At 35.4% G+C, this 23,936-nt stretch overlaps 2 protein-coding genes and 1 pseudogene across 6 annotated transcripts; 2 read left to right on the forward strand and 1 right to left on the reverse strand.

Annotated features, from left to right (window-relative positions):
* Window positions 1–3,744: 3,744 nt before the first annotated feature.
* Window positions 3,745–9,653, forward strand: LOC111908952 (potassium transporter 10). 3 transcript variants are annotated; one of them, XM_023904737.3, is made up of 9 exons: window positions 3,745–4,226; window positions 4,301–4,489; window positions 4,981–5,206; window positions 6,236–6,481; window positions 7,047–7,097; window positions 7,201–7,461; window positions 7,557–7,724; window positions 7,946–8,200; window positions 8,624–9,653. In XM_023904737.3, exons 2-9 carry the CDS (start codon window positions 4,376–4,378, stop codon window positions 9,616–9,618), a joined length of 2,316 nt encoding a protein of 771 aa, XP_023760505.1. In that variant the 5' UTR covers window positions 3,745–4,226; window positions 4,301–4,375; the 3' UTR covers window positions 9,619–9,653. The 3 variants fall into 3 exon arrangements, with proteins under 3 accessions (XP_023760505.1, XP_023760509.1, XP_023760512.1); XM_023904741.3 differs by having other exon boundaries at window positions 3,745–4,125; XM_023904744.2 differs by lacking the exons at window positions 3,745–4,226; window positions 4,301–4,489 and adding an exon at window positions 5,856–5,929 and having other exon boundaries at window positions 5,068–5,206.
* A 2,395-nt stretch (window positions 9,654–12,048) lies between these two features.
* LOC111908951 (protein CHROMATIN REMODELING 4) lies at window positions 12,049–21,783 on the forward strand. Of its 3 annotated transcripts, none has more exons than XM_052769502.1 (12): window positions 12,049–12,201; window positions 12,325–12,830; window positions 13,397–13,688; window positions 14,061–14,162; window positions 14,279–14,722; window positions 14,915–17,461; window positions 18,747–18,904; window positions 18,994–19,102; window positions 19,363–19,451; window positions 19,602–19,785; window positions 19,882–20,055; window positions 20,176–21,783. In XM_052769502.1, the coding sequence occupies exons 3-12, from the start codon at window positions 13,452–13,454 to the stop codon at window positions 21,550–21,552; spliced, it is 5,421 nt and encodes a 1,806-aa protein (XP_052625462.1). In that variant the 5' UTR covers window positions 12,049–12,201; window positions 12,325–12,830; window positions 13,397–13,451; the 3' UTR covers window positions 21,553–21,783. The 3 variants fall into 3 exon arrangements, with proteins under 3 accessions (XP_052625462.1, XP_052625464.1, XP_052625463.1); XM_052769504.1 differs by adding an exon at window positions 13,027–13,109 and having other exon boundaries at window positions 12,055–12,830; XM_052769503.1 differs by having other exon boundaries at window positions 12,057–12,201; window positions 12,276–12,830.
* On the reverse strand, window positions 21,728–22,732 carry LOC111908943 (protein phosphatase 2C and cyclic nucleotide-binding/kinase domain-containing protein-like; annotated as a pseudogene).
* Between the last annotated feature and the right edge of the window lie 1,204 nt (window positions 22,733–23,936).

Genomic DNA, 23,936 nt, shown 5'->3' on the forward strand with positions numbered 1-23,936 from the left:
CCGAGTTCGGTCGTTAGGACCAAAGGGTAGTTCAGGCACCCCAGATATGTCTGATAATATGTTATGTTATGATATATGTGATAGTAGCAGTAAGGGGTGAAATAGTCCCCGAGGTTCGGTCGTCAGGACCGAAGGGTAGTCAGCACCCCAGAACGGCGTGACATGGGTAGTCAGCACCCCAGAATGGCTTGACACGGGTAGGTCGGCACCCCAGAATGGTTGTACCGGGTAGGTCGAGCACCCCAGAAATGCCCGACAATATGTATGATATGTGATTGTATGATATGCGGTACGATGGGGGAACTCACTAAGCTTCGTGCTTACAGTTTTCATTTTTGGTTTCAGGTACCTCTTCTTCGAAGGGGAAGGAGCTGGCGCGGTAGCAGCCCATCACACACATGTTTCGTATTCCGCATCATGAGACCTTCCTGGGGATTTGTACTCTGACATTTTTATGTTATTGAAATGTTTTTTTCCAGACATGCGATACCTTTATAAGATGTTATGACCAGTAAACGTTTTATTCGAATGTTTTGCTAAATATATGTTTTCAAAAATGAAAATTTTGGCTCGTATTTTGGGGTGTTACATATAAGCTCCAAAAAGCAAATCCAAGCTCTTTAAGAGGTCATACACTCAATGGGGACCTCCATAACTTCAACCACCAAGACTTTATACTTCTAAGATGCCCCTAAGGTCCAGATCTGAAGTCCTTTCAGATCATAGAGCACAAACACATGGAGTTTGGGGTTTTAGGGCTTGAAAACCACCAATTAGGGACAAAAAGGGATCCCAATGAACTAGTGATCAAGGTAGGAACTTTTCTACCTAAATGGAAGCCTCTTGCAGGGTAGATGTCGGATCTACTTCCTTTCCTTGCACTCTTCCACCTTATTCTTCTTCTCTTAAGCTTCAAACTACCTCCACAAGGCCAAAATCACTCACAAGAACAATAAGGGGGGCTAGGGTTCGTTCTTCAGCTTCTCTGGAAGTGTTAGGGGCAAGGGAGGCCGAGTTAGAGTGTTTAAATAGGGTGCAAACACCCGGGTTAGAGTTTTTGCCCAGATAGGGTCTACTTGCCGAGTCCGGGAACCGACTCGCCGAGTCCAAAGCTTAGACCCGCGTCTTATCCCGCTTCTACTCGGCGAGTTCGTCCTTCAACTCGCCGAGTCCAAGGCAAAAATGCATTATTTAAAGAATATTAATTACAATGAATACGTAACAGTAACCAAGTGCTACATGATGGTTAAAACCTATAAATTTTGTGGGTTAATATCACAATAAATACGGTAAAAACTTATAACGTTTTAATAAAAGGTAATAATACTAAAAAACAAAACTATAAAAAGAAATTATGTAAAGAACAAAAAATATAACATAGTACCAAAATCATAAATTATAAAATACTAATAATTAAATTTAAAATTATGTGTGATGAAATTTGTTAGATAAAAAAAATTAAAGGTAAAAAATTATAAATATAAGAATGTATTATGATCAGATTCCAAATATTTATTTAAAGAAAACCTCTTACTATACATATTATATTATATGCCACTAAAGTTCTAATTTGATTTGTTTCTAGGTAACTAAAGATCACGACGATATATAAAAGTAAAGTTTCGATTGAAACAATTATGTATGGAAGAAGTAGAAAAAAAAATAAGTCTGATATAAAAGAAAAGTTATGTAAGGGACTAAAAACGTATTATTAAAATATAGTAAGAGACTTAAATAATAAATTATATAATACAAGTTTAGTCCCTAAGTTCAAAAAACCTCACAGATGGTCCCTATGGTTTCAAAATTTTTAACATTTGGTCCTTCCGGCTAACTCCGTTACCATTTAGCCGTTAAGTCAGGGGTATTTTTGACTTTCCACTACAGGGACCATTTATGAGGTTTTTAATTACTTTTTTTTAAATAAATAAATATATAATATTTAATATGCAAGGGGTCCCACCCCATCTATCTCTCTATCTCTCTCTCTCTCTCATAAAAAAACCCAGCAACCTATATTCTCTATCTTCTTCCTCAAAATTCGATATGCTTACACAAGTTACCGTCTCTGATCTGTAGCCTATCATTTCTGGATCTCGACTGCAAAAACTTGGGGTTTCTCAAATACATATCGGATTTTTCATAAATGACTTCACTGTTTCTTGCATGTAAAACAAGAGAATTATCAGTTTCTTTCAACTCCGTGGATTCAAGCCTTGTCATCTGGTGGTTTTGGATTACTAGAGCTTTTTTGTAATCTCTAGACGCGTGGTCTTCATCAGCTTCAGAAACGTTTTGACTTTCCTCCGTTGTTGAATCAACTAATTCAATAGGTACTAACTGATTACCACTATGATCAAAGAAGAATTCGAGATCTTGTGGGAGAAAATTAGAAGTTGAATCTTCCTTCTTTTCAAGTTGATTCAATTCTGTTTCAATTTCAAAAGTATTTGAATCCCACATATCTTTCCCGTCATAATTCATCTGAGTCTCTTTTCTGCTCTAAATTTTAAGCTTTTCTTCCATCGAATCTGATCCAAATTTATCATTGGAACTTTTAATCAAACCTTCGCTCTTAGTATGCTCCAAAACATCATAAGAATTCCGAGTCACTACAAAACTATCAAAACTTTTCTTATGAAACTTCAAACCACAACAAGAACACTTAAAGTTCTGTTCATTTTCATCTTCCCCGTTACTCTGTTTCACATGGCATTAGAAATCCAGATGAGATGAAAAACAATCTTCACATAATTCTTTGATTTCTGCCAATTTTTTGTGATTTGGGCAGAAGCCCAAGATGGAAACCTCTTTGGAATGTAGTTCGTAGAGAAGATCGCGGTGGGAATTGCTGTTTTTGGGTTCTAAGAAACGATGGAGGGTAGAACACCACAAACAAGGTGGCTTTAGGGCAAAGAATTGGGAAATTTTGATGATGAAAAAACATAAGAGAGAGTTGAGGAGGAGGAGAAGTATGAGCGTCCATTCAAGAACAACATAAATGAGAATGAGTGTGATGTTGTTTGTATTCATGTGCACCATGGTTGCAAATTTGTTGGCTGCCATGGCTGTCGCTACTCTGTGTTTTCTTGCGAGTATTTACACACACACATAGAGAGAGAGAGGTGGGACCCTTGCATATTAAATTTTATTTATTTATTTATTTAAAAACAAGTAATTGAAAACCTCATAAATGGTCATTGTGTAGTGAAATGCCAAAAATGCCCCTGACTTAACGGCTAAATGGTAACGGAGTTAGCCGGAAGGACTAAATGTTAAAATTTTTGAAACCACAGGGACCATCTGTGAGGTTTTTTGAACTTAGAGACTAAACTTGATATTTTCGAAAACCACAGGGACCATTTTTGAAGTTTTGTCAAAAAATTATGAAGGTTAAAAACTGTTTGATGAAAATTAATTGAGGGGAAAGAAAGTAAATATGAAAATATGTTATTGTGAGAAACAAAATTTCTATTTCCAAATAAAGAGTAAATATAAAGCTGGTATTTTTTGATGTCAAAGTTGTAATTTAGTTTGAACTTAAAAAATTTGTTCTGGAAATAACATTTGCAATGAATGGTAAATCTCCTTCACAAATCCATTTTGGTATTTAATATATATAATGTGTATAATGAAAAAATTAGATACAAAACATGCAAATCTTAAGAAATCGCAAAGATTTTATACTATTTATGTGTAGTTTTTGTTTATTATATAAACAAATAAAAGATATTCAGTGATCTAGGATGACCACACAACCTTCGTTTTCGGATACTATTTTCCCTTTGCCGCATAGCCATAGGCGGTTTCCTTTTTTTCTATTCCATTTTCGTCGTCCATATTCCATGCTGGACGCCCAACCCGGAACCTAAAAAAGACTAGAAGAAAATCGACGCTAAATTTGAATCAAGTTCTTTTGGTTAGTTTTCTCGAAGAGATATAATTCAATATTCTTGTCAGAGCTGCTTACCCCACTTGAGAGGAAGTGATAAACTTGAGTTTTGCCATGTCGGTTGTTCAATTCGAGTCTGATCCATTGATAATCAAGTTAATCTGAACCCATGTTTCTGCTCAGGTTACTCGCTAGAGAGAAAGTGGGCAATAAAATTGCGGGTCACTTTGAGGGTTAGTTTAATTTGAGAGATTGAGAATTAAAGTTCAGTTGAATTGGGTTTCAATTTAAACCAACGATTTCTCAGTTCGTATTTCTCCTTTTAGTTGCTTCAGTACGTATATATACAGACAGAGTACGCGATAAGACTGAATTTCATTTTGTGGTTTTAATTGAACTCAATTTTAGCCATTTAGGTGAAGTGTGTTCAAGTCCATCGATTTCTTTGTTGGTGTTGCTTCAATCTTGGGTCAGAGAATTGAAATGGATCTGACTGAAGAGATCGAAAACGAAGGTGGCATATGGGCTTTGGAGCAGAAGATCGATCAGCCAATGGACGAAGAGGCTGGTAGGCTCAAGAATATGTACAGAGAAAAGGTAACTTTATGCCACTTTCTTTTTCTCAATGCTTTTGCTTTTTGGGGGTTAATCTCTCTCTCATGAATACAGCTTTCGTAGATTCTTTTAATTTTCTTTTCCATATGGGTCAATCTTGTTTCTGTTTTCGTCATTCCTTGTTCTTGTAGTCAGCAGGTTGATTAGGGATTCAACTCAACTTTTCTTTTCTGCTTGTGTTGTATGAAAGAAAAGCTAGATTCCCTAATCATAATGCCCCTTAAATTCACGTGGCAGAGGTTTGAAGCTTAAACTTTAAACTCATTGGCGTTGAGATTAATTGATTATCAAATGGGTTTTCTTTATTAAGCTTGAGAAAGTCATTGAAGGGAAACACTATGATTATTGTAGTTTACACTATTGGTCATATATGTTAAATACCCTACTATTTTAAAAAAACTGGTCACATACTTTTGACTTTGATTGTGTTTCTTGTTGTAGTTTTTGATGATAAACTATTGTGTCAAATGCAGAAATTCTCAGTTATATTACTTCTTCGACTTGCATTTCAAAGTCTTGGAGTTGTGTATGGAGATTTGGGAACTTCTCCTCTATACGTATTCTACAATACATTTCCTAAAGGAATTGATGATACAGAGGATGTTATTGGGGCACTTTCCTTGATCATATATTCTCTTACTCTTGTGCCACTCATTAAATATGTTTTCATCGTCTGTCGTGCAAATGACAATGGTCAAGGTACCTATTTCTCTACTTTTTATTATTACTTATTTATGTATCTTTTATTATTTTTGGGTTTATGTAATAATTTAAATTTGAACACTATTGTTTGTTTAACTTTGAATTGCACCATTATGACATGCTATGTATACTTTCATGAGGCATAGTAACAATGAACATTGACATATAACATTGTTCCACATCATATTGTTGGTTAAAAGGCCTTGTTGTGGTCCCCACATGCTTGCCCTAGTGGTAAAAGGGGGGTAACCCTACACACAATCTTCCTTTTAGCAGTTTTGTAGAGATGTTTTTATGACTCAAAAACCACAAATACCTTATCATATTTTCATTTGTTGCATAAAAGAGGGTGTGAAAGTATGTGTATTTCTCACTGAATCTGCTTCTTTCCACTTTCTGGACTTCAAATCTTCAATCTGCATTGATCTTGATGGATCAATGGTATTCACTAACAGATTCCTTCGTTGTCTTTGTCTAATCCAAGTGATTTCTTTCATTTCATGAGTCTGAAATCTATTTCTATCCGTTCTTTACTTAACACTTAACAGATTCCTTCTTTGTCTTTGTCTTTGTCTAATCCCGTGATTTCTTTCAATTCCATTCCAACATCTATCCTCATTGGCTCTTTCTGTGATGCTTTTTGCAGGCTAGATTTGAGCTGTGAAAATAACCTAGTTGTTTACTATAATGATTTGGTGTCATAATGCTTCCTTCCTAGAGGTATCTGTAATTCTGTATCTCACCTCCTAAATCTTAATCATCCCTTTCAACTACATTGATTTTATAATCATAAAGTCTTCAAAGTTGAAGAGTTCAACATCACTCCTTATCTCCATGTTGGATTCTACTTGTTTTCCTTCATAGTTGACTTTTCAGCTTTGTATACTGAAAAATAGACATGTGGGTCCTGATCTGTATGGGTTACAAAAGGAAAAAGTCAAAATGGATTAAAGAAATACAAACACTATCCTTTATGATCATGTTGTCTTGACAAGTCAACCACTGAATTTGTTAATTATTTTGTAGGGGGGACTTTTGCTCTTTACTCATTATTATGTCGACATGCAAAAGTTAATACAATTCCTAATCAACATCGAACTGATGAAGAGTTGACAACTTATAGTCGAAACACAATTCATAAGCAATCGTTTGCTGCAAAAACAAAAAGATGGTTGGAAGCACATACATTTAGAAAGAATGCCCTTCTTTTACTTGTCCTTGTTGGCACTTGTATGGTTATTGGAGATGGAATTCTTACTCCTGCTATTTCAGGTAACATTATCATCATACTAATTATTTTCAAAAAGGAAAGTATTTTGCTTTTACTTTTATCTTCATGTAAAACATTTTTGCTTCTCTTCTAGTACTTCTATTTATTAATACGTAATGTTTGTATCACCTTTTAAAATCCGGCTTCTTTTTGATGCAGTTGACCTTAATTAGAGTTAATGCAACATTATTTTTGTAGGGTACGCTTTCATTTTTGGCTGAAAGTTGACAAAATAATTGCAATTTTAATTGCTTTAAGAGAATTGAGTCATCTGGAAGATGAAAAACGAAGACTATTATTATGAATTTAATAGGTTTATCCTTAAAATATGCATTAATTTTCCACAAATATTTTCCATCTAGTTTTTTTATTCCATATATATGATATCACCTTTTTTCTAGATAAAATATTTGCGTAGGTTAAAAAGAATCTTTATTTCTGGTTTAATTTTCTTAATTCTGATTTGTTTTTAATGATGATCTGTAGATATAGGAGTTCTTGATCTTATGTATCTTATTTTTTCATTAGTTGTGAAATGTTTTTAACCATAATATGTATTTTCACCAGTTTTATCAGCTTCTGGAGGTATCAAGATAGACCACCCTAGGATGAGTAACGGTAGGTCAATATTTTGCTTCTATTTATAGAAAGAATTTTTTGTTACCTTTTTTTTTTCTTCTTTCTAAAAATCTCTATGTTTTCATTTTGTTCTTTGTTGTAGATGTTGTAGTACTAGTTTCTGTTATCATATTATTATTCTTGTTTAGCCTACAACATTATGGTCCAGACAAAGTAGGATGGCTTTTTGCTCCAATCGTGTTGCTTTGGTTTCTCTTAATCGGAGGAATTGGAATTTTCAACATCTGCAAATATGATAAAGGAATTTTGCGTGCTTTTTCACCCGTATATATATTCCACTACTTTAAAAGACGTGGTAAAAATGGTTGGATTTCCCTCGGTGGAATCATGCTCAGCATCACAGGTAGGTATTCAGTTATTCACTCGGGATCGGAATGGAATCGTATTCCATTCCAGTTCCAACCAATTCCATGGAATCTTACGAACCAAAAATTGTAGGGACGGAGGCACTTTTTGCAGACCTTGCTCATTTTCCAGTTTCAGCAATCCAGCTGGCATTTACAGTTGTTGTGTTTCCTTGCCTTCTTCTTGCTTATTGTGGACAAGCAGCCTACCTTATGAAGAACAAAGAACATGTGTACGATGCCTTTTATCGCTCTATACCAGGTTATACATATTTTTTTTCCAATTTTCTACTATAAATAATCTTAAATTATCCATGTAGCCACCCACATTGTGGGAGTTTTAGTTCCAATGTGAATACTGGCGAAATAGTGGGGTCCTGTGTACCTGATTTACATCTGGGCAGTGTGGGTCAGCTCAGGGGTTGCTGATTTTTTTATTTTTTTTTACTGAAACTGTAATAGAAGTTTTTTGTAATAGTGCAGATGGAATATATTGGCCGATGTTTGTTATTGCAACTCTGGCTGCTATAGTTGCGAGTCAAGCTACTATATCTGCTACTTTTTCTATAATTAAGCAGGCTAATGCACTCGGCTGCTTTCCTCGAATCAAAGTTGTTCATACATCAAAGAAATTTTTGGGGCAGATTTATGTTCCTGATATCAATTGGATTCTTATGGTTCTCTGTATCGTTGTAACCGTTGGATTCAAAAATCAAAGCCAGATCGGCAATGCTTATGGTGAGTATGCGTAACAAATGGAGAAACTACTTGGAAAAGCTTTCTAGGGTTATTTTGGATATTCAGACGTCTTTTGCACAGACGAGAGATCAAGAGCGAGTTCTTGTCGCACCTTGTTGGGTTGCAATTTTTTTCCCATTGATATCGGTTCTAAACGCACTACAGGACTGTTTTGTCCTACACATGGCAGGACATGACAAAACAGGTTGTACTGTGTTTGGCGTGCATTAGATTAGACTGGAACCAAAACTGATATCAATGGGGTAAAAATTGCAAGTTTTTGTCCCACCCAAAAAGGTGGGACACGAGCTCTTCCGTGTGTACAAAAGACATAAATGCCCTCGTCATCTTCATCATAACGAAATAGCCCTAGAAAACTAAACTTGTTTCGATTGCCCGCTCACATGTTCCATGTGATTATAGGCACCGCAGTTGTCGTGGTGATGCTCGTAACAACATTCCTCATGATCTTAATCATGTTGCTTGTGTGGCGATGTCATTGGATTCTCGTATTCATATTCACCGCACTCTCTCTCATAGTTGAATGCACCTACTTTTCATCCGTCCTTTTCAAAATCAACCAAGGCGGGTGGGTCCCACTCGTGATCGCCGGAGTATTCCTTCTCATCATGTACATCTGGCATTACGGAACCCTTAAAAGATACGAATTCGAAATGCATAGTAAAATCTCAATGGCATGGATCCTCGGTCTCGGCCCAAGCCTTGGTCTAGTCCGTGTCCCTGGTGTCGGGCTTGTGTACACCGAGCTCGCAAGTGGGGTCCCGCATATTTTCTCACATTTGGTAACAAATTTACCCGCCATCCATTCGGTGGTTGTGTTTGTCTGCGTGAAATATCTCCCGGTTTACACGGTCCCCGAAGATGAACGGTTCCTTGTGAAACGAATCGGGCCGAAAAATTTCCATATTTTTAGATGTGTAGCGAGGTATGGATACAAAGATTTGCATAAAAAAGACGATGAATTTGAGAAGAAACTTTTCGATAATCTTTTCTTGTTTATAAGACTTGAATCGATGATGGAAGGTTGCTCGGATTCCGATGAGTATAGTGTGTTTTCCGGTGGCCAGAAAACCGTGTGTTCGCCGGAAAATGAAACGTGTTCATCGGTTGGTGACTGTATCTTGCCGGAAAACATGGCGGCGGGGATGTCTTCCGGGAGAACGAGCAGTCATACGGAGGTGGATGAGATGGAGTTTTTGTTGAGCTGTAGGGCGGCCGGAGTGGTGCATATAATGGGGAACACGGTGGTGACAGCTAGGCGGGGTTCGAGGTTTTATAAGAGGATTTCGATTGATTATATTTATGCTTTTTTGAGAAAGATTTGCAGGGAGCATAGTGTGATCTTTAATGTTCCTCATGAGACCCTTTTGAATGTTGGGCAAGTGTTTTATGTGTAACACTTATTTCATTAATGAATTTAAATTTAGTTCTATTTTTTACATTTCAAATGTTTTCGATTTCTACAAGGTAGGTTAAAATTTTGGTTTTAACTCATCCTTTTACTTTTTATGTACAAAGCGTAAATAATTTTAGTTTGTTTAGTTAAAAAATATTAGCATCTTAAATAAAAATGAATATCATATTTACATAGTTCAAATTTTTATCTTTGTAATATTGTAAAGTCACGAAATTTGTCTTTAAAATCTTGATTTTAGAAGCAGTTTTAAAAAAGAACTTTATTTCTATAAGAACAATCTCTCATGAATTTTTTCAAATGAGCATTGTAGAAAATCTCTCGTATATATAAAGAATCGATGGTGAAAATCAATCAAATTATTGATGAATTTAGTGTAATGTAACTTTCTTGGATCATTTTTATAATAAATAGACTTATCAAAATTCAATGCTCAATTAATTTCATCTATAAACTATAAAGTAATATTATAATACGAAAATTAATTATTATTTTTTGGATTTAACCAACGTTATAATTTTAGAAGGTGTAATTCTTATGTAAATATTTATTATATCGTTGTTCAAATTTTGTGTATTATAACCTAAACAGTTATCTCGGTCGAAATTTCAATAGCGGTCACATGTCACTATTTGAAATCCCAGTTATTATGGTGGTATAGCGGTGATATAGTGGTTTTCTAATATTATGTGTAATTTATAATATATATTTATACAAGGTTTATATATATTAGAGTATTAATACTATATAGAATTCATATAAGAACATCACATAAACCATATATATATATATATATATATATATATATATATATATATATATATATATATATATATATATATAATATTCTAATATATTAATATGAAAACTAAAAAATGTCAAAATGTTATTGCAACTCAAGTCGTTCGTGGTTTTTAAGTACAAAAAGAGACTGAGAAACAGAAGTTGTCATTTATTGCTTTGTAGTTTGTAATTAATTAGATTTATTATTTGGACTTATTAAAACAAAAGTATAATGGACAAATTAAAAAAATACAGATTTAATATTGAAATAGCCCACAATCGGTTTTTTCTTTATAAAAGTAGTTCAATGTGTATGAAATTGTAACGCCGATAATAGCATCACCGCTATTCGCAAACCTTATTTTAAAATGACAGTTTTATTTATTGCTTTGTAGTTTGTAATTAATTAGATTTATTATTTGGACTTATTAAAACAAAAGTATAATGGACAAATTAAAAAAATACAGATTTAATATTGAAATAGCCCACAATCGGTTTTTTCTTTATAAAAGTAGTTCAATGTGTATGAAATTGTAACGCCGATAATAGCATCACCGCTATTCGCAAACCTTATTTTAAAATGACAGTTTCATTTATTGCTTTGTAGTTTGTAATTAATTAGATTTATTATTTGGACTTATTAAAACAAAAGTATAATGAACAATTTAAAAAAATACAGATTTAATATTGAAATAGCCCACAATCGGTTTTTTCTTTATAAAAGTAGTTCAATGTGTATGAAATTGTAACGCCGATAATAGCATCACCGCTATTCGCAAACCTTATTTTAAAATGACAGTTTTATTTATTGCTTTGTAGTTTGTAATTAATTAGATTTATTATTTGGACTTATTAAAACAAAAGTATAATGGACAAATTAAAAAAATACAGATTTAATATTGAAATAGCCCACAATCGGTTTTTTCTTTATAAAAGTAGTTCAATGTGTATGAAATTGTAACGCCGATAATAGCATCACCGCTATTCGCAAACCTTATTTTAAAATGACAGTTTCATTTATTGCTTTGTAGTTTGTAATTAATTAGATTTATTATTTGGACTTATTAAAACAAAAGTATAATGAACAATTTAAAAAAATACAGATTTAATATTGAAATAGCCCACAATCAGTTTTTTCTTTATAAAAGTAGTTCAATGTGTATGAAATTGTAACGCCGATAATAGCATCACCGCTATTCGCAAACCTTATTTTAAAATGACAGTTTCATTTATTGCTTTGTAGTTTGTAATTAATTAGATTTATTATTTGGACTTATTAAAACAAAAGTATAATGAACAATTTAAAAAAATACAGATTTAATATTGAAATAGCCCACAATCGGTTTTTTCTTTATAAAAGTAGTTCAATGTGTATGAAATTATAACGCCGATAATAGCATCACCGCTATTCGCAAACCTTATTTTAAAATGACAATTCAGTAATACCGCAAAACACTATAGCGCTGGTATAGCATATTATCACAACACTTTATCTTCTTTAAAAGACTAAATCTCTTTTTCTTATGTTTTTTTTTTTCTCTTTTTGTTTTCTGTTGTAAATTTTTTGAAAAAGAATATATAAATATTGATCATATCAATATAAAAATCAAATTCCGCAATAGAAAAACAAAAACCCTAGAGACAAAATCGACAAAACAGGAAGTTAGTTGTAAACTAAATCTCAAACACCAAGTTCGATAACTATGGGTTACCATCCGATTCCAATCCATCATCCATGTCCCAAATCACACCAGAAATAGCTATTCGAGGGTGATAGAAGAAGGTAACCCCACTCCTATGGCTATTCTATATACTTCAAATCCTAATCCAATCCCTAAAAAGAAAAACAAATTTCAGAATACAAAAACTCAAACACAACACATGGACTTTGTGGTGATGATGACAGGAAGAAGCATTCAGGCGCACTTTCTCTCTCTAGTCATGGAAGAAGTAGAAGACGATGAACGTGAAAAATGGGAAGTGGGTGTGTGGGCTCGCGTGAAGAGAGAGAGAGAGAGATGAGTCTGGTGGGGTGGGGAGTGATACATCGTCCTGGCGGACCCACGTGGCAGGAGGGGATTGGTTAAAGGAGGAGTCCTTTTCTCTTTCCCCGGAGTCCCTCTCTTCACAACAAAACACACACACACACAAAAACCCATGTCAGAGAGAGTGTGTGTTGGGTGTTGTGTTAATTCGAAACTTTCATTCACATTTCTCTATTAATGAGTATGAGATGAGCGATATAAAGACCACCTCAACCCCCGCCGAATCCGTATCATACGCTCTTTCTCTTTCTATTTATTCTCTTCTTCCCCCTTTTCGTCTCGTGCCCTAGCATACCCATACGCACCCGCAAACCTCTCTCTCTTGAATCCATCGACTTCCTGTTGTTCTCCGATCAATTAAAAGACCGTAAGTTGTTCTTTACTTGTTTTTTTGTTATTTGGTTGGTGATATGTTCAAGATGAGCTGTTTATTGCTTGATTGAAGTGAATTATGCTGTTTTTTGTCCCTAAATTTAATCATCTGGGTTTTCCTAATTAGGCTTTTACTGATTTGGGGTTTTGGGTTTAGTAATGAAACTATTGAATGTATGTGCTTGATATAGAAACAGGATCTACTCAAATTGGCTTTGACCATTCGTGAGAGCTGCTGGCAAGTTTATTAGGATACTTGTTTTCAGATTTCCTTGTGAGTTCTCAACTCTGATATGAAAATGTTTCCATTTTGAAATCATATCCGATACTTTGATTCACAACTTGTATATAAGGAAATTTGTTGAAATGTTTGCTTCCTGCCATGGGCGCTTGATGAATAACTAAATCCAATATTTGGTGTTGTTCTATGTCGATGTTCCTTGGTCTCCAAATCAAATTACTTTTCATTCAAAGCTTGTATCCAATTGCATTGCTCTCACTGCATTTATGTGATCTTTTTTTTTTTTTTTTTTCATTCAATGTTATTCATGTATTTTGTAGTAAATGAGAGGTTTAGTAGTGATCTGCTGATGCCTTGTGTCACCCTCAACACAAAATGGAAGATCTGGATCCTAAAATGGAAAATAACGATTTGCCAACTGATGACATCATCAATGGAAACTGGGTTTTGAAGCGAAAAAGGAAAAAGACTTCTTCAGGGTCAGTGAAGTCCAATGGCAACACAACTGATTCTTTAGCATCGGAATCACACACAACTACTTCATCCAAAGGGAAGTTAAAACCAGACACCTCTTCTGATCGAACACCTGTCAAGGAAAAAGGAAACGATGGGGTCAGTTCTCCTTCATATACATTAGGCTAAATGCATGAAATAGCAACACACTTTCATTGATTTTTTTTTTTTTTTTAAATTATAGCATTCTACTTTCATTTCTTCCTATTGCAACGTTGTACTCTGCAAAATATACCTAGTTATAACAGTGTCATTTTCAATTCTTTAATTGGGTAGACTTTTCAAAGTATAATAAGAAAAAAGTTGACGGATACAATGTTGTATTGTAACAGAATGAAATGAAAGTAGGATTATATAATACACAAATAAATGAACATAAGTACCTGGTTCTTTCATTTAGCCCTACATCTATACATGTGTGTGTGTGTCTGTATTTATATTAATATTCGTGAATTTTCATTTTTCCACCAGTACTATTATGAATGTGTTGTATGTGATCTTGGGGGCGACTTGCTCTGTTGTGACAGCTGTCCCAGGACCTATCATATTGAGTGCTTGGATCCGCCTCTTAAGGTTTCTATTTACTTTATTCATGCATTTCTTGTAATGTTTTTTTATTTAATGATGTCAGTTGTTGGGTGGATATTAATTACTTTATATCTTTTTTCTTGAAACTATTTGTGGTTAAGCAAATACCGGAAGGGAAGTGGAAATGCCCAACCTGTTGTCAAAAAGACAACTCACTCGAGACCACAGACAATCTCAATCCTACCTTAAAGCGAGCAAAAACAAAGGGTAGTACAAGTAAAAAATCAAAAAGTAAAATTAAATCTGCAAAAACCGATAAAGTATCTCAGATAGATGATGAAAAACATGAGGGGGATCAGGGTCACCCTCAAAAGAAGGAAGTTGTTCTTGCTGTAGAAAGTGTCACTAAATCCCTGAAAAGAAAGTGGAAAGTTCCTTCTGATGATGTCAAAAAGAAGCCTCGAAAACATGAAGCTAAAGAACATTTGGAATCGAGCAGTTCTCAAGTCAAACAAGTCAAAAGCAAGGCAATTAAGCATGCAAAGGCCAAATCTTTGTCAAAAAACATAAGAAGTGAAAATCTTGATATCAAATTTAAAGATGAGGTATTAATTCCTTAAAACTTATTTGCTTTTTCCTGTTGGAATTTATTGGATCTTTTTAGATGTTCTTGAAGCAGTAATATGTTCGAATAGGCAAATAGTTTTCCTTTTTAAGTTTATATTTTACCTTTTTAAGTTTATATCTTTTTAGATGTTCTTGTAACTACTATATAGATATTTTCATATATTTTGCAGGTTGAACGGGTATTAGGTTGTCGAATTCAAGCCAATGAGACAAATCCTTCAACTAATGACATACCTAATGGGGGCACTGAAATAACTGAGAATAGTGAAGAGAATGTCACAGATTCAATGAATCAAGTCATGGATGATTCCAATAAAGATGCTTCAAATGATTTAGCAAAACCAACAGAAGATGTAGATGGAAAGATTTCAAATGATTTAGCAAAACCAACAGAAGATGTGGATGGAATGATTTCAAATGATTTAGCAAAACCAACCGAAGATGTAGATGGAAAGATTGATGTAAACATTTCAAGTGATTTAGCAAAACCAACTGAAGATATGGATGGAAAGATTCCAAAACCAATTGAAGATGTAGAGGGAAAGGTTGATGTAAAGATTGAAGCTTTTGAAAGCCATGAGAAAAAAGAATCTTTACCCTCAATTTCTTATGAGTTACTAGTCAAATGGGCTGGAAAGTCTCATATACATAATACATGGGTACCTGAATCTGAGTTAAAAGCTATGGCAAAAAGGAAACTTGACAACTACACTGCAAAATATGGAAGAACATTGATAAACATTTGTGAAGAAAAATGGAAAATACCCCATCGGGTGATTGCTCTTCGTTCATCTAAAGATCAATCTCCTGAAGCTTTCATAAAATGGACTGGTCTTCCTTACGATGAATGCACATGGGAAAAGACCGATTCGCCCATAATGACAGAATCCCGTCATCTTATCGATTTATTCAACCAATTTGAGCAACAAGTGGCTGAAAAAGATGGTGGTCCCGCACGCGCACGTGGACCGACCCATGGTGACGTGGCGAGTCTCATCGAGCAGCCGAAAGAGCTTGGTGGGACATTGTTCCCTCATCAACTCGAAGCATTAAACTGGTTGCGAAAGTGTTGGTCAAAGGGTAAAAACGTAATTCTTGCAGATGAGATGGGGCTCGGGAAAACGATATCAGCGTCTGCTTTTTTGTCATCTTTATACTTTGAATTTAAAGCCCGTTTACCATCCCTAGTTTTGGTCCCGCTTTCCACAATGCCCAATTGGATGGCTGAATTCTCGTTGTGGGCCCCGTATCTTAATGTTATCGAGTATCATGGGTGTGCCCGGGCAAGAACCCTAATCCGTGAGTATGAATGGCATGGAAATGATCCAAATGGGAAGAAAAAGAACACAAATAGTTATAAATTCAATGTTCTTTTAACAACTTATGAAATGGTTTTAGCAGATGCGACTCATTTACGTGGGATCCCATGGGAAGCTCTTGTGGTGGATGAGGGGCATAGGTTAAAAAACTCGGAGAGTAAGCTTTTTAGTTTGCTAAATACGTTTTCTTTTCAACATCGGGTGCTTCTAACCGGGACCCCTCTTCAAAACAACCTCGGGGAGATGTATAATTTGTTAAATTTCCTGCAACCGGATTCATTCCCGTGTTTAACTTCATTTGAAGATAAGTTTAGTGATCTGACAATGGCTGAAAAAGTAAACGAATTGAAGAAACTTGTTGCACCTCATATGCTTCGAAGGCTTAAAAAGGACGTGATGCAAAATATTCCCCCGAAAACCGAACAGGTGGTTCCGGTCGAATTATCGTCTATTCAATCGGAATATTATCGCGCCATTTTAACCAAAAATTATCACGTTTTGAGGAACATCGGAAACGGGGCTCCGCGGGGCCCACAGCAATCGATGTTGAACATCGTAATGCAATTGAGAAAAGTTTGTAACCATCCGTATCTGATTCCGGGGACGGAACCGGAATTGAATTCCGGGCCAATCGAGTTTCTTCACGAAATGCGGATCAAAGCTTCTGCAAAGCTAAGTTTGCTTCATTCCATGCTCAAGATTTTGCACAAAGAAGGTCACCGGGTTCTTATATTTTCACAAATGACAAAACTTTTGGATATTCTTGAAGATTACTTGAACATCGAATTCGGGCCGAAAACATTCGAACGGGTCGACGGGTCGGTATCGATTTCGGATCGACAGATGGCGATTGCAAGATTTAATCAAGATAAAAGTAGGTTTGTGTTTTTGTTATCAACCCGTTCTTGTGGGCTGGGAATCAATTTGGCAACTGCTGACACAGTTATAATCTATGATTCTGATTTCAATCCACATGCTGATATCCAAGCCATGAATCGGGCACATAGAATCGGGCAATCAAATCGGCTTCTTGTATATCGGCTTTTTGTTCGGGCTAGTGTTGAGGAGAGAATCTTGCAGCTTGCTAAAAAGAAACTGATGCTTGATCATCTTTTTGTGAATAAGTCGGGGTCTCAAAAGGAGGTTGAAGATATTATAAAATGGGGAACTGAAGAGCTTTTTGATGGTGAAAACAGTGGTGTGGATTTGGAGCAGAAGAATAAGAAGCGGAGTGGTGGTTTGGGTGATGTGTACCAGGATAAGTGCAGGGATGGGAGTAATAAGATTGTGTGGGATGAAACTGCTATTTTGAAGCTGCTTGATCGATCCAATGTTGACTCAAGTTTGACTGATAATGGGGAAGGAGATATGGAGAATGATATGCTTGGCTCGGTGAAGGTATGTACAAAATTTGAAATATATTATGCTTACTTGTGATTTGAATAAGTAGAAAATGGTAGGTTAAATGCGAGAAATAGCAATGTACTTCACTTGATTTGTTTATCATAGGATCCTACTTTCATCTCTTCTAGTTACAGTGCTGTAATTTGAAAAATCTACCCAGTTATAGCAGTGTCATCTTAATACAAACCAATTTTTGACTGCTATAATAAGAAAAATGTTGAGAGCACAATGCTATATTTGGGTAGATTTTTCAAAGTAAACTGTATTAATAAGAAAAAAAGCTGAAAGCAAAACGCTGTAATAGGAAGAAAAGTAAGATGTTATAATAGACAAATAAATAAAAGTATATATAATGTCCTAATAAGAAACAAATTCAAAGTACAATGCTATAATGGGTAGTTAACCAAGTTTTAGTTTTGTTTCAATGTTGTGAATATGTTGAAACATTTCACTGCTATGAACTGACTTAGAGAATGAAATCAAAACAAGAACAAAGTACAAAAGTTTACTGTATTGAAATACTCAAAAGAACAACACAATCAAACCCTAATGATTTTACTAGAATTTTGAGGGTCTAGTTCTCTCCCAAGGTACTGGACCAGATTTCAGGGCCTACACTCATTCCCTCTGCCCTTTTATAAGTCATTGTGGTAACAAACTAAATAGCATAAATCCCCAAACTACCCCCCACACCACTTACAAGATGCTTCGTATTTCTGCTGAATTCCCATAATACCCCTTATCTAAAATATGTGACTGAACTGGATGCATAGCAGTCAGTAACTAGTAACCAAGTTTCACAATTGGTTCCATTGGTATGAAATTTTGTTCCATTATTGCTTTTTAGTATAGATGCTCTAATCATCTTTCATGAACAAATATTATAGTTGCAGTTATTTGGTAAATTGTATATATGTTTAAGTTGTGATAAATGTGTATCAAGTACTATGAAAAAAATAATAATGGCACTTACTCAAAATAATTAATTTTAGTTAATTAATTTGTTACACAATAATGCAAACTTAATATATATATATATATATATATATATATATATACACACACACACACACACACCTTTATAAAAAAAAAGAGTAGCAGATGACAAAATGGATTTAGTTAAAGAAACAAAAAAGAATCATATCCAAGTTTGGGAAATATGATCGCTCATGGTTTTATTGTGGCCACATGCTTACTACAAACTTAGAATGCATTATTGTTATGTGTAATGAAATTATTTTGTTAATTCTTCTTATGTTTTGATTGTATTTCCAATTAGTCTCTGGATTGGAATGATGAACCAACAGAAGAACAAGGAGGAACGGAATCACCTTCAACAATTATTGATGGTAGCACTGCCCCCCAGAATTCAGAAAAGAAAGAGGATAATAATATTACCACTGATGAAAATGAATGGGATAGGCTTCTAAGAGTCAGGTATGTCATTTGTTTAGTACATTGTCATCGGTATTGGTATTGTTTGCATCTAGTGGTTACTGGTTAGTGTGATTATTGTGGATGTTTAGATGGGAGAAGTACCAGAGTGAAGAGGAAGCAGCTCTTGGTCGAGGGAAAAGGGTAAGAAAAGCTGTTTCCTATAGGGAAGCATATCCTCCCCTTCACCCAACAGATCAGGTACCTACCTACCTAACTTTCTCTTTATTAATTATTTATTTATTTATGTTTGTATCGTATCTATGACATTCTACGAATATTGAACAAAAAGATAAAAATGATTCCATCTTTGGGCATATAATATCTTTATTTAATATATAACCATGTTGACATTCATGTCCGAATTAATTATCTCTTATTTTTCAAAAGTGATTTGAAGTGAACACCTTCACCCTGCTATATTATGATTTATAATTTCAATATTTTTATTATATCTGCAGACTGGTGCGGAAGAGGAACCCGAACCAGAGCCAGAGCCAGAGCCAGAGCGTGAGTATACACCTGCAGGAAAAGCTCTAAAGCTTAAGTAGTGAGTTGTTTATCTTTTAAAACTGAATAATATATCATTTTTTTTTTTACAAATTATTATTATTAAAAACATCTGAAATCTTTATATTGGGATTATTCATACATTATGGTATAATGAATTGTTTGGTTTGGATTGTTTTTTTTTTTACAGTTGTAAGCTTCGAGCCAGACAAAAACAAAGACTGGCTCAGATGAAAATATTCAGAGAATCAATTCCTCCTCCTGCACAAGAAAAGAATGGTGTGGGACCAGCCACAGCCATTGATGCAAAAAATGAAGAACACCAACAAGACAAGACATTGGATCCCACCCATCCAAATATAAATCCGGGAAAGGTACATCCTTCAGTTGTTGTACGGATATATATATATATATATATATATATATATATATATATATATATATTGTTATTTAATGTTTTTTTATTATAGGAAAAAGAGTTGGTAAAAGAAAAACAAAGTGTTGTGGTTCTGGGGCTATGTGCTCCAAATGCCCCCACAAAGCTGATGGAGTCTTGTTCAAGTAGACCACCGGGGCCCCCCGGCCTTGACTACTTCCCATTTCACTTAGCACCTTGCTCTCAAAACACACCTCCCTTTACTTCGGTATGTATAATAACTCTACAAAACAACCACTTCATTTACTTTCCACTCAAAACTACGTCTTTTTGAGTGGTTTTACTTTTTCGCTTTTGTTAATGATTGATGGATTCTGGTAAAATGTAGCACACCTTTGTTCCACCACTAGGGAAAAGAGTGCAGGCTTCAGAAAACTCTGCAGATGCTTTATATCTTCATCATGAGATGATGATGGCAGCAGCAGCAGCATTGCCCAAATTACCCTTCAATATACCCTCCCAATCCCAATCCCAATCCCATCTCAAAAACCTCTCTTCACATCCCCAAACGGACTTTCTCGCCAGTTTATCTTTGGGGAGATCAAGTGCCTCTTTCCCCACAATCCCAATGTTTCCAAATTTCAGATTCCATAAAGACAACCTTCAAGAAACGGACCACCCTCCTCCCCCTCCCCCTCCCACCATGTTCCCAGAAAACCACCCAATGTTGCCGGAAAACCACCGCAGGGTTCTCGAGAACATAATGATGCGAACGGGATCAGGATCAAGTAATCCAGTTAAACGGAAACTTGTTAAAGATTTTTGGTCAGAAGAGGAACTTGATTTCTTGTGGATTGGGGTTCGTAGACATGGGCGAGGTGGCTGGGAGGCCATGATTCGGGACCCACGCCTTAAATTTTCAAGATTTAGAACGGCAGAAGACCTGGCGGCAAGATGGGAGGAGGAACAGCTCAAGATCTTGGATATTCCACCGCCAAAAGCTTCAAAATCTTCTGGTTTTCCTGTGATCTCTGATGAAATGATGAAACGGGCTTTGCATAAAATCCGGTTTGCTCCTCCTCCTCCTCCGCCCGGTTTACAGCCCCACCTCACCCAAATGAAGCTGGGATTGCCGGAAAACCACCATTTCATGCAAATTCCAGCGTGGAATCTTGACAGGTTTCCGCTCAACTTTTTACAGCAACAGAATCTGAAAATGCCAAATCAGAAAGGTGAAAATGTTGATGGGGCTGGCGGCAGTGGCAGTGGTAGTGGCTTGCCGGAAAACAAGTTGCCACATTGGCTTCGTAATGCAGTTGGTGATACTGGGACTGGGGGTGGAGGTGTTTCCCAGGCGCCAGAGCCTCAACTGCCGCCAACGGTTTCTGCAATAGCAGAGTCAGTGAGGTTGATATATGGAGATGAACCGCCAACCATTCCTCCATTTATTCCGCCCGGTTTGCCGCCTTCCCGCCCTAAAGATCCCCGCCAGATGTTCAAGAAGAAGAAGAAGAAGAAGCACCGCCAATTGCTGCCAGATGCCACCCATCAACCCGAGGAACAAGAACATGCTGCTGCTTCTACTTCAGGTATCCAACCAGACCTCAATGTACCAGCACCATTACAACCACCACCACCACCACCACCACCTGCTGATCAAGATCCGCCATCTTTGCCACCAGAAAGTAAAAGTAGCTTACAGGAGGAGGTGGTTTCATCAGAAGGGACAGTGTCCGATCATCATGGTAGTGAAGATGAATGTTGAAGAGTTTATTAGGGTTTTTGTAGGCACTTGTTGCGATTCAGAGTAGCAAAACAAAATACAAAGGTTTATTAATTATAGCCTATAAGAGGAGCTTCCAAATCATGTAAAGTTGTCGTCTATTTAGAAGAAAAGAAAAAAAATCATGTAAATGATATAGTGTGAACAAGTTGAGACATATTAAAACCCTTTTGCAGACTTAAGGAAAATGACATACAAATTTTTTAGGGTTTACTCATTTAGTCCCTAAAGCTTTTGTTGGGCTTTATGGGTCCCTAAACTAGGATATGACCTGTTCTTTGCTCTTTTAGTCCCGGCTTGTAATAGCCGGGTCAGTGACATTTTAGACAAAAAAAACTCGTATTGTGTCCCATAAAGCCAAAAAATTAAGTTGAGGGATCAATTCGTACAAACAAAACTCTTTTTCTCCTACAATTTCTGGATTTGCTACAACACCAATTGTTTCAACAATCGAATCACCAATACTTCTTGGAAAAGCTGTTCCAGGGTACATCCCATTTGGGACCCATAACCTAGGAGGATCAACATCATCAACTTCTTCGATGTCCCAACATTGCACATCTGGATTCTTTAACCCTTCAATCTGATTCAATGTAAGAACTCTTGCACCACATAATCTAAACCCTTTCAAGCTCATCTTCTCTAAATGGAGTTTGATATATTGACAAATCAACAGCCACGATTTCTATCCCTCTTTTTTCAGCTATAATAGCTCTTGAATTGCCTGAATTAGCAACATAAAGTGTCTTCCCACGAACTAAAACAGTAATGGTTGTTGTGAACTCATGCTATCATCTACATTATTGTCTGCGTGTAGTTGAGAATTTGTTGTTAAAAAAGTAGCATGACAGGCTTCAACAGGGTCCACATGAAATCGGCTGTTTCTGAGGAGATTTTCACATAACTTTTGCTTCACAAATTGAGAACATTGAGTACCATATTCACCATGTCCATCAAAAACCCCAAAGAAATGGTCATTAGGGTTTGATCCAAATGGCGTGTGAATGCAAAAACTCTCTTGATTGGCTTTATCAAGGGCGTGAGGGTAGTAGCCTCTTTGAGATAGATACGAATACTGTAACCTGTAATTTCCTGTTGGAATGACAACGATTCTAAACCCATTTGGTGGTAGAAAACTTTGTTGAAACCCTTCGTAACCTTGTTATACCTGCTTCGGGATTCTGATTTGCGTCTCCATCGTCTTCTTTGTATGAATATTTGGGTGAAAACACGGCGATTTCTAATGTGCCCACATTATCGGTTTCTTTCACTTTAGGATCTCTAGGTAAACATATATCACCGATTACATGAAAAAGCACAACCCATTACCGGAAACGAGAATGCGCCATCGATCCTTGTTCAACAGTTGGATTAAAACTCATGATCAAGAGTTTTACAGACTCCGTATATAGAAACAAAATGAAGAAGCACTTTGCTTAACTTTCCAATCAGAGCTTGCGAGATTCTTTACTTCATCTTGTGGATTTGTGGGTATTTCTCTCAAGTCTTCAAAAACTAAAACATAAATGTCAAAGAAACAACCGATTAGAATCCAACAGATACCTTATCTGTTGGCGTAGTCTCTATCTAAACCCAAGAATCGAAAATCATTACGTATCTAAATAAAAGCATAAACTAAATCCCTGAATTGATCATTGAATATATATATATATATATATATATATATATATATATATATATATATATATATATATATATATATATATATATATATATATATATATATATATATATATATTGGCTTTACAGGGCTGTGAGTTTTTTTTGGTCTGCTGATAGGACTAGAAGAGCAGTTCATATTTTAGTTTAGGGACTCATCAAACCCGATAAAAATTTTAGAAACTAATATTTTAGTTTAGGGACCCATAAAACCCGATAAAAACTTTAAAGACTAAATGGGTAAACCCTAAATGGTTTATAGAGCATTTATGTCATTTTCTCAGCAGGAATCCGTGAATTGATCATTGAATATATATATATATATATATATATATATATATATATATATATATATATATATATATATATATATATATATATATATATATATATATATTGGCTTTACAACAGTAAGTTTTTTTTTGGTTTGTGCACATGTTGATAGGACTAGAAGAGCAGTTCATATTTTAGTTTAGGGACTCATCAAACTCGATAAAAATTTTAGAGACTAATATTTTAGTTTAGGGACCCATAAAACCCGATAAAAACTTTAAAGACTAAATGGGTAAACCCTAAATGGTTTATAGAGCATTTATGTCATTTTCTCAGCAGACTTATTAACTGAATATGTTATGTGCTTCTAGGCATATCACTAATGATTTCCTTAATCCACCGTCTGCACTAGG

The sequence above is a fragment of the Lactuca sativa genome, chromosome 3 (assembly GCF_002870075.4).
Source record: "Lactuca sativa cultivar Salinas chromosome 3, Lsat_Salinas_v11, whole genome shotgun sequence".
NCBI lineage: Eukaryota > Viridiplantae > Streptophyta > Magnoliopsida > Asterales > Asteraceae > Lactuca > Lactuca sativa.

Bases quoted from the DNA above. Each gene is read 5' to 3' on its own strand.
- LOC111908951 (XM_052769502.1), top strand. From the start codon at position 13,452: ATGGAAGATCTGGATCCTAAAATGGAAAATAACGATTTGCCAACTGAT. The intron at 14,163-14,278 runs GTTTCTATTTAC...TTTGTGGTTAAG, and splicing joins GCTTGGATCCGCCTCTTAAG to CAAATACCGGAAGGGAAGTG. The intron at 19,103-19,362 runs GTACCTACCTAC...TTATATCTGCAG, and splicing joins CCCTTCACCCAACAGATCAG to ACTGGTGCGGAAGAGGAACC.
- LOC111908952 (XM_023904737.3), top strand. From the start codon at position 4,376: ATGGATCTGACTGAAGAGATCGAAAACGAAGGTGGCATATGGGCTTTG. The intron at 6,482-7,046 runs GTAACATTATCA...TATTTTCACCAG, and splicing joins TCTTACTCCTGCTATTTCAG to TTTTATCAGCTTCTGGAGGT. The intron at 7,462-7,556 runs GTAGGTATTCAG...CAAAAATTGTAG, and splicing joins AATCATGCTCAGCATCACAG to GGACGGAGGCACTTTTTGCA.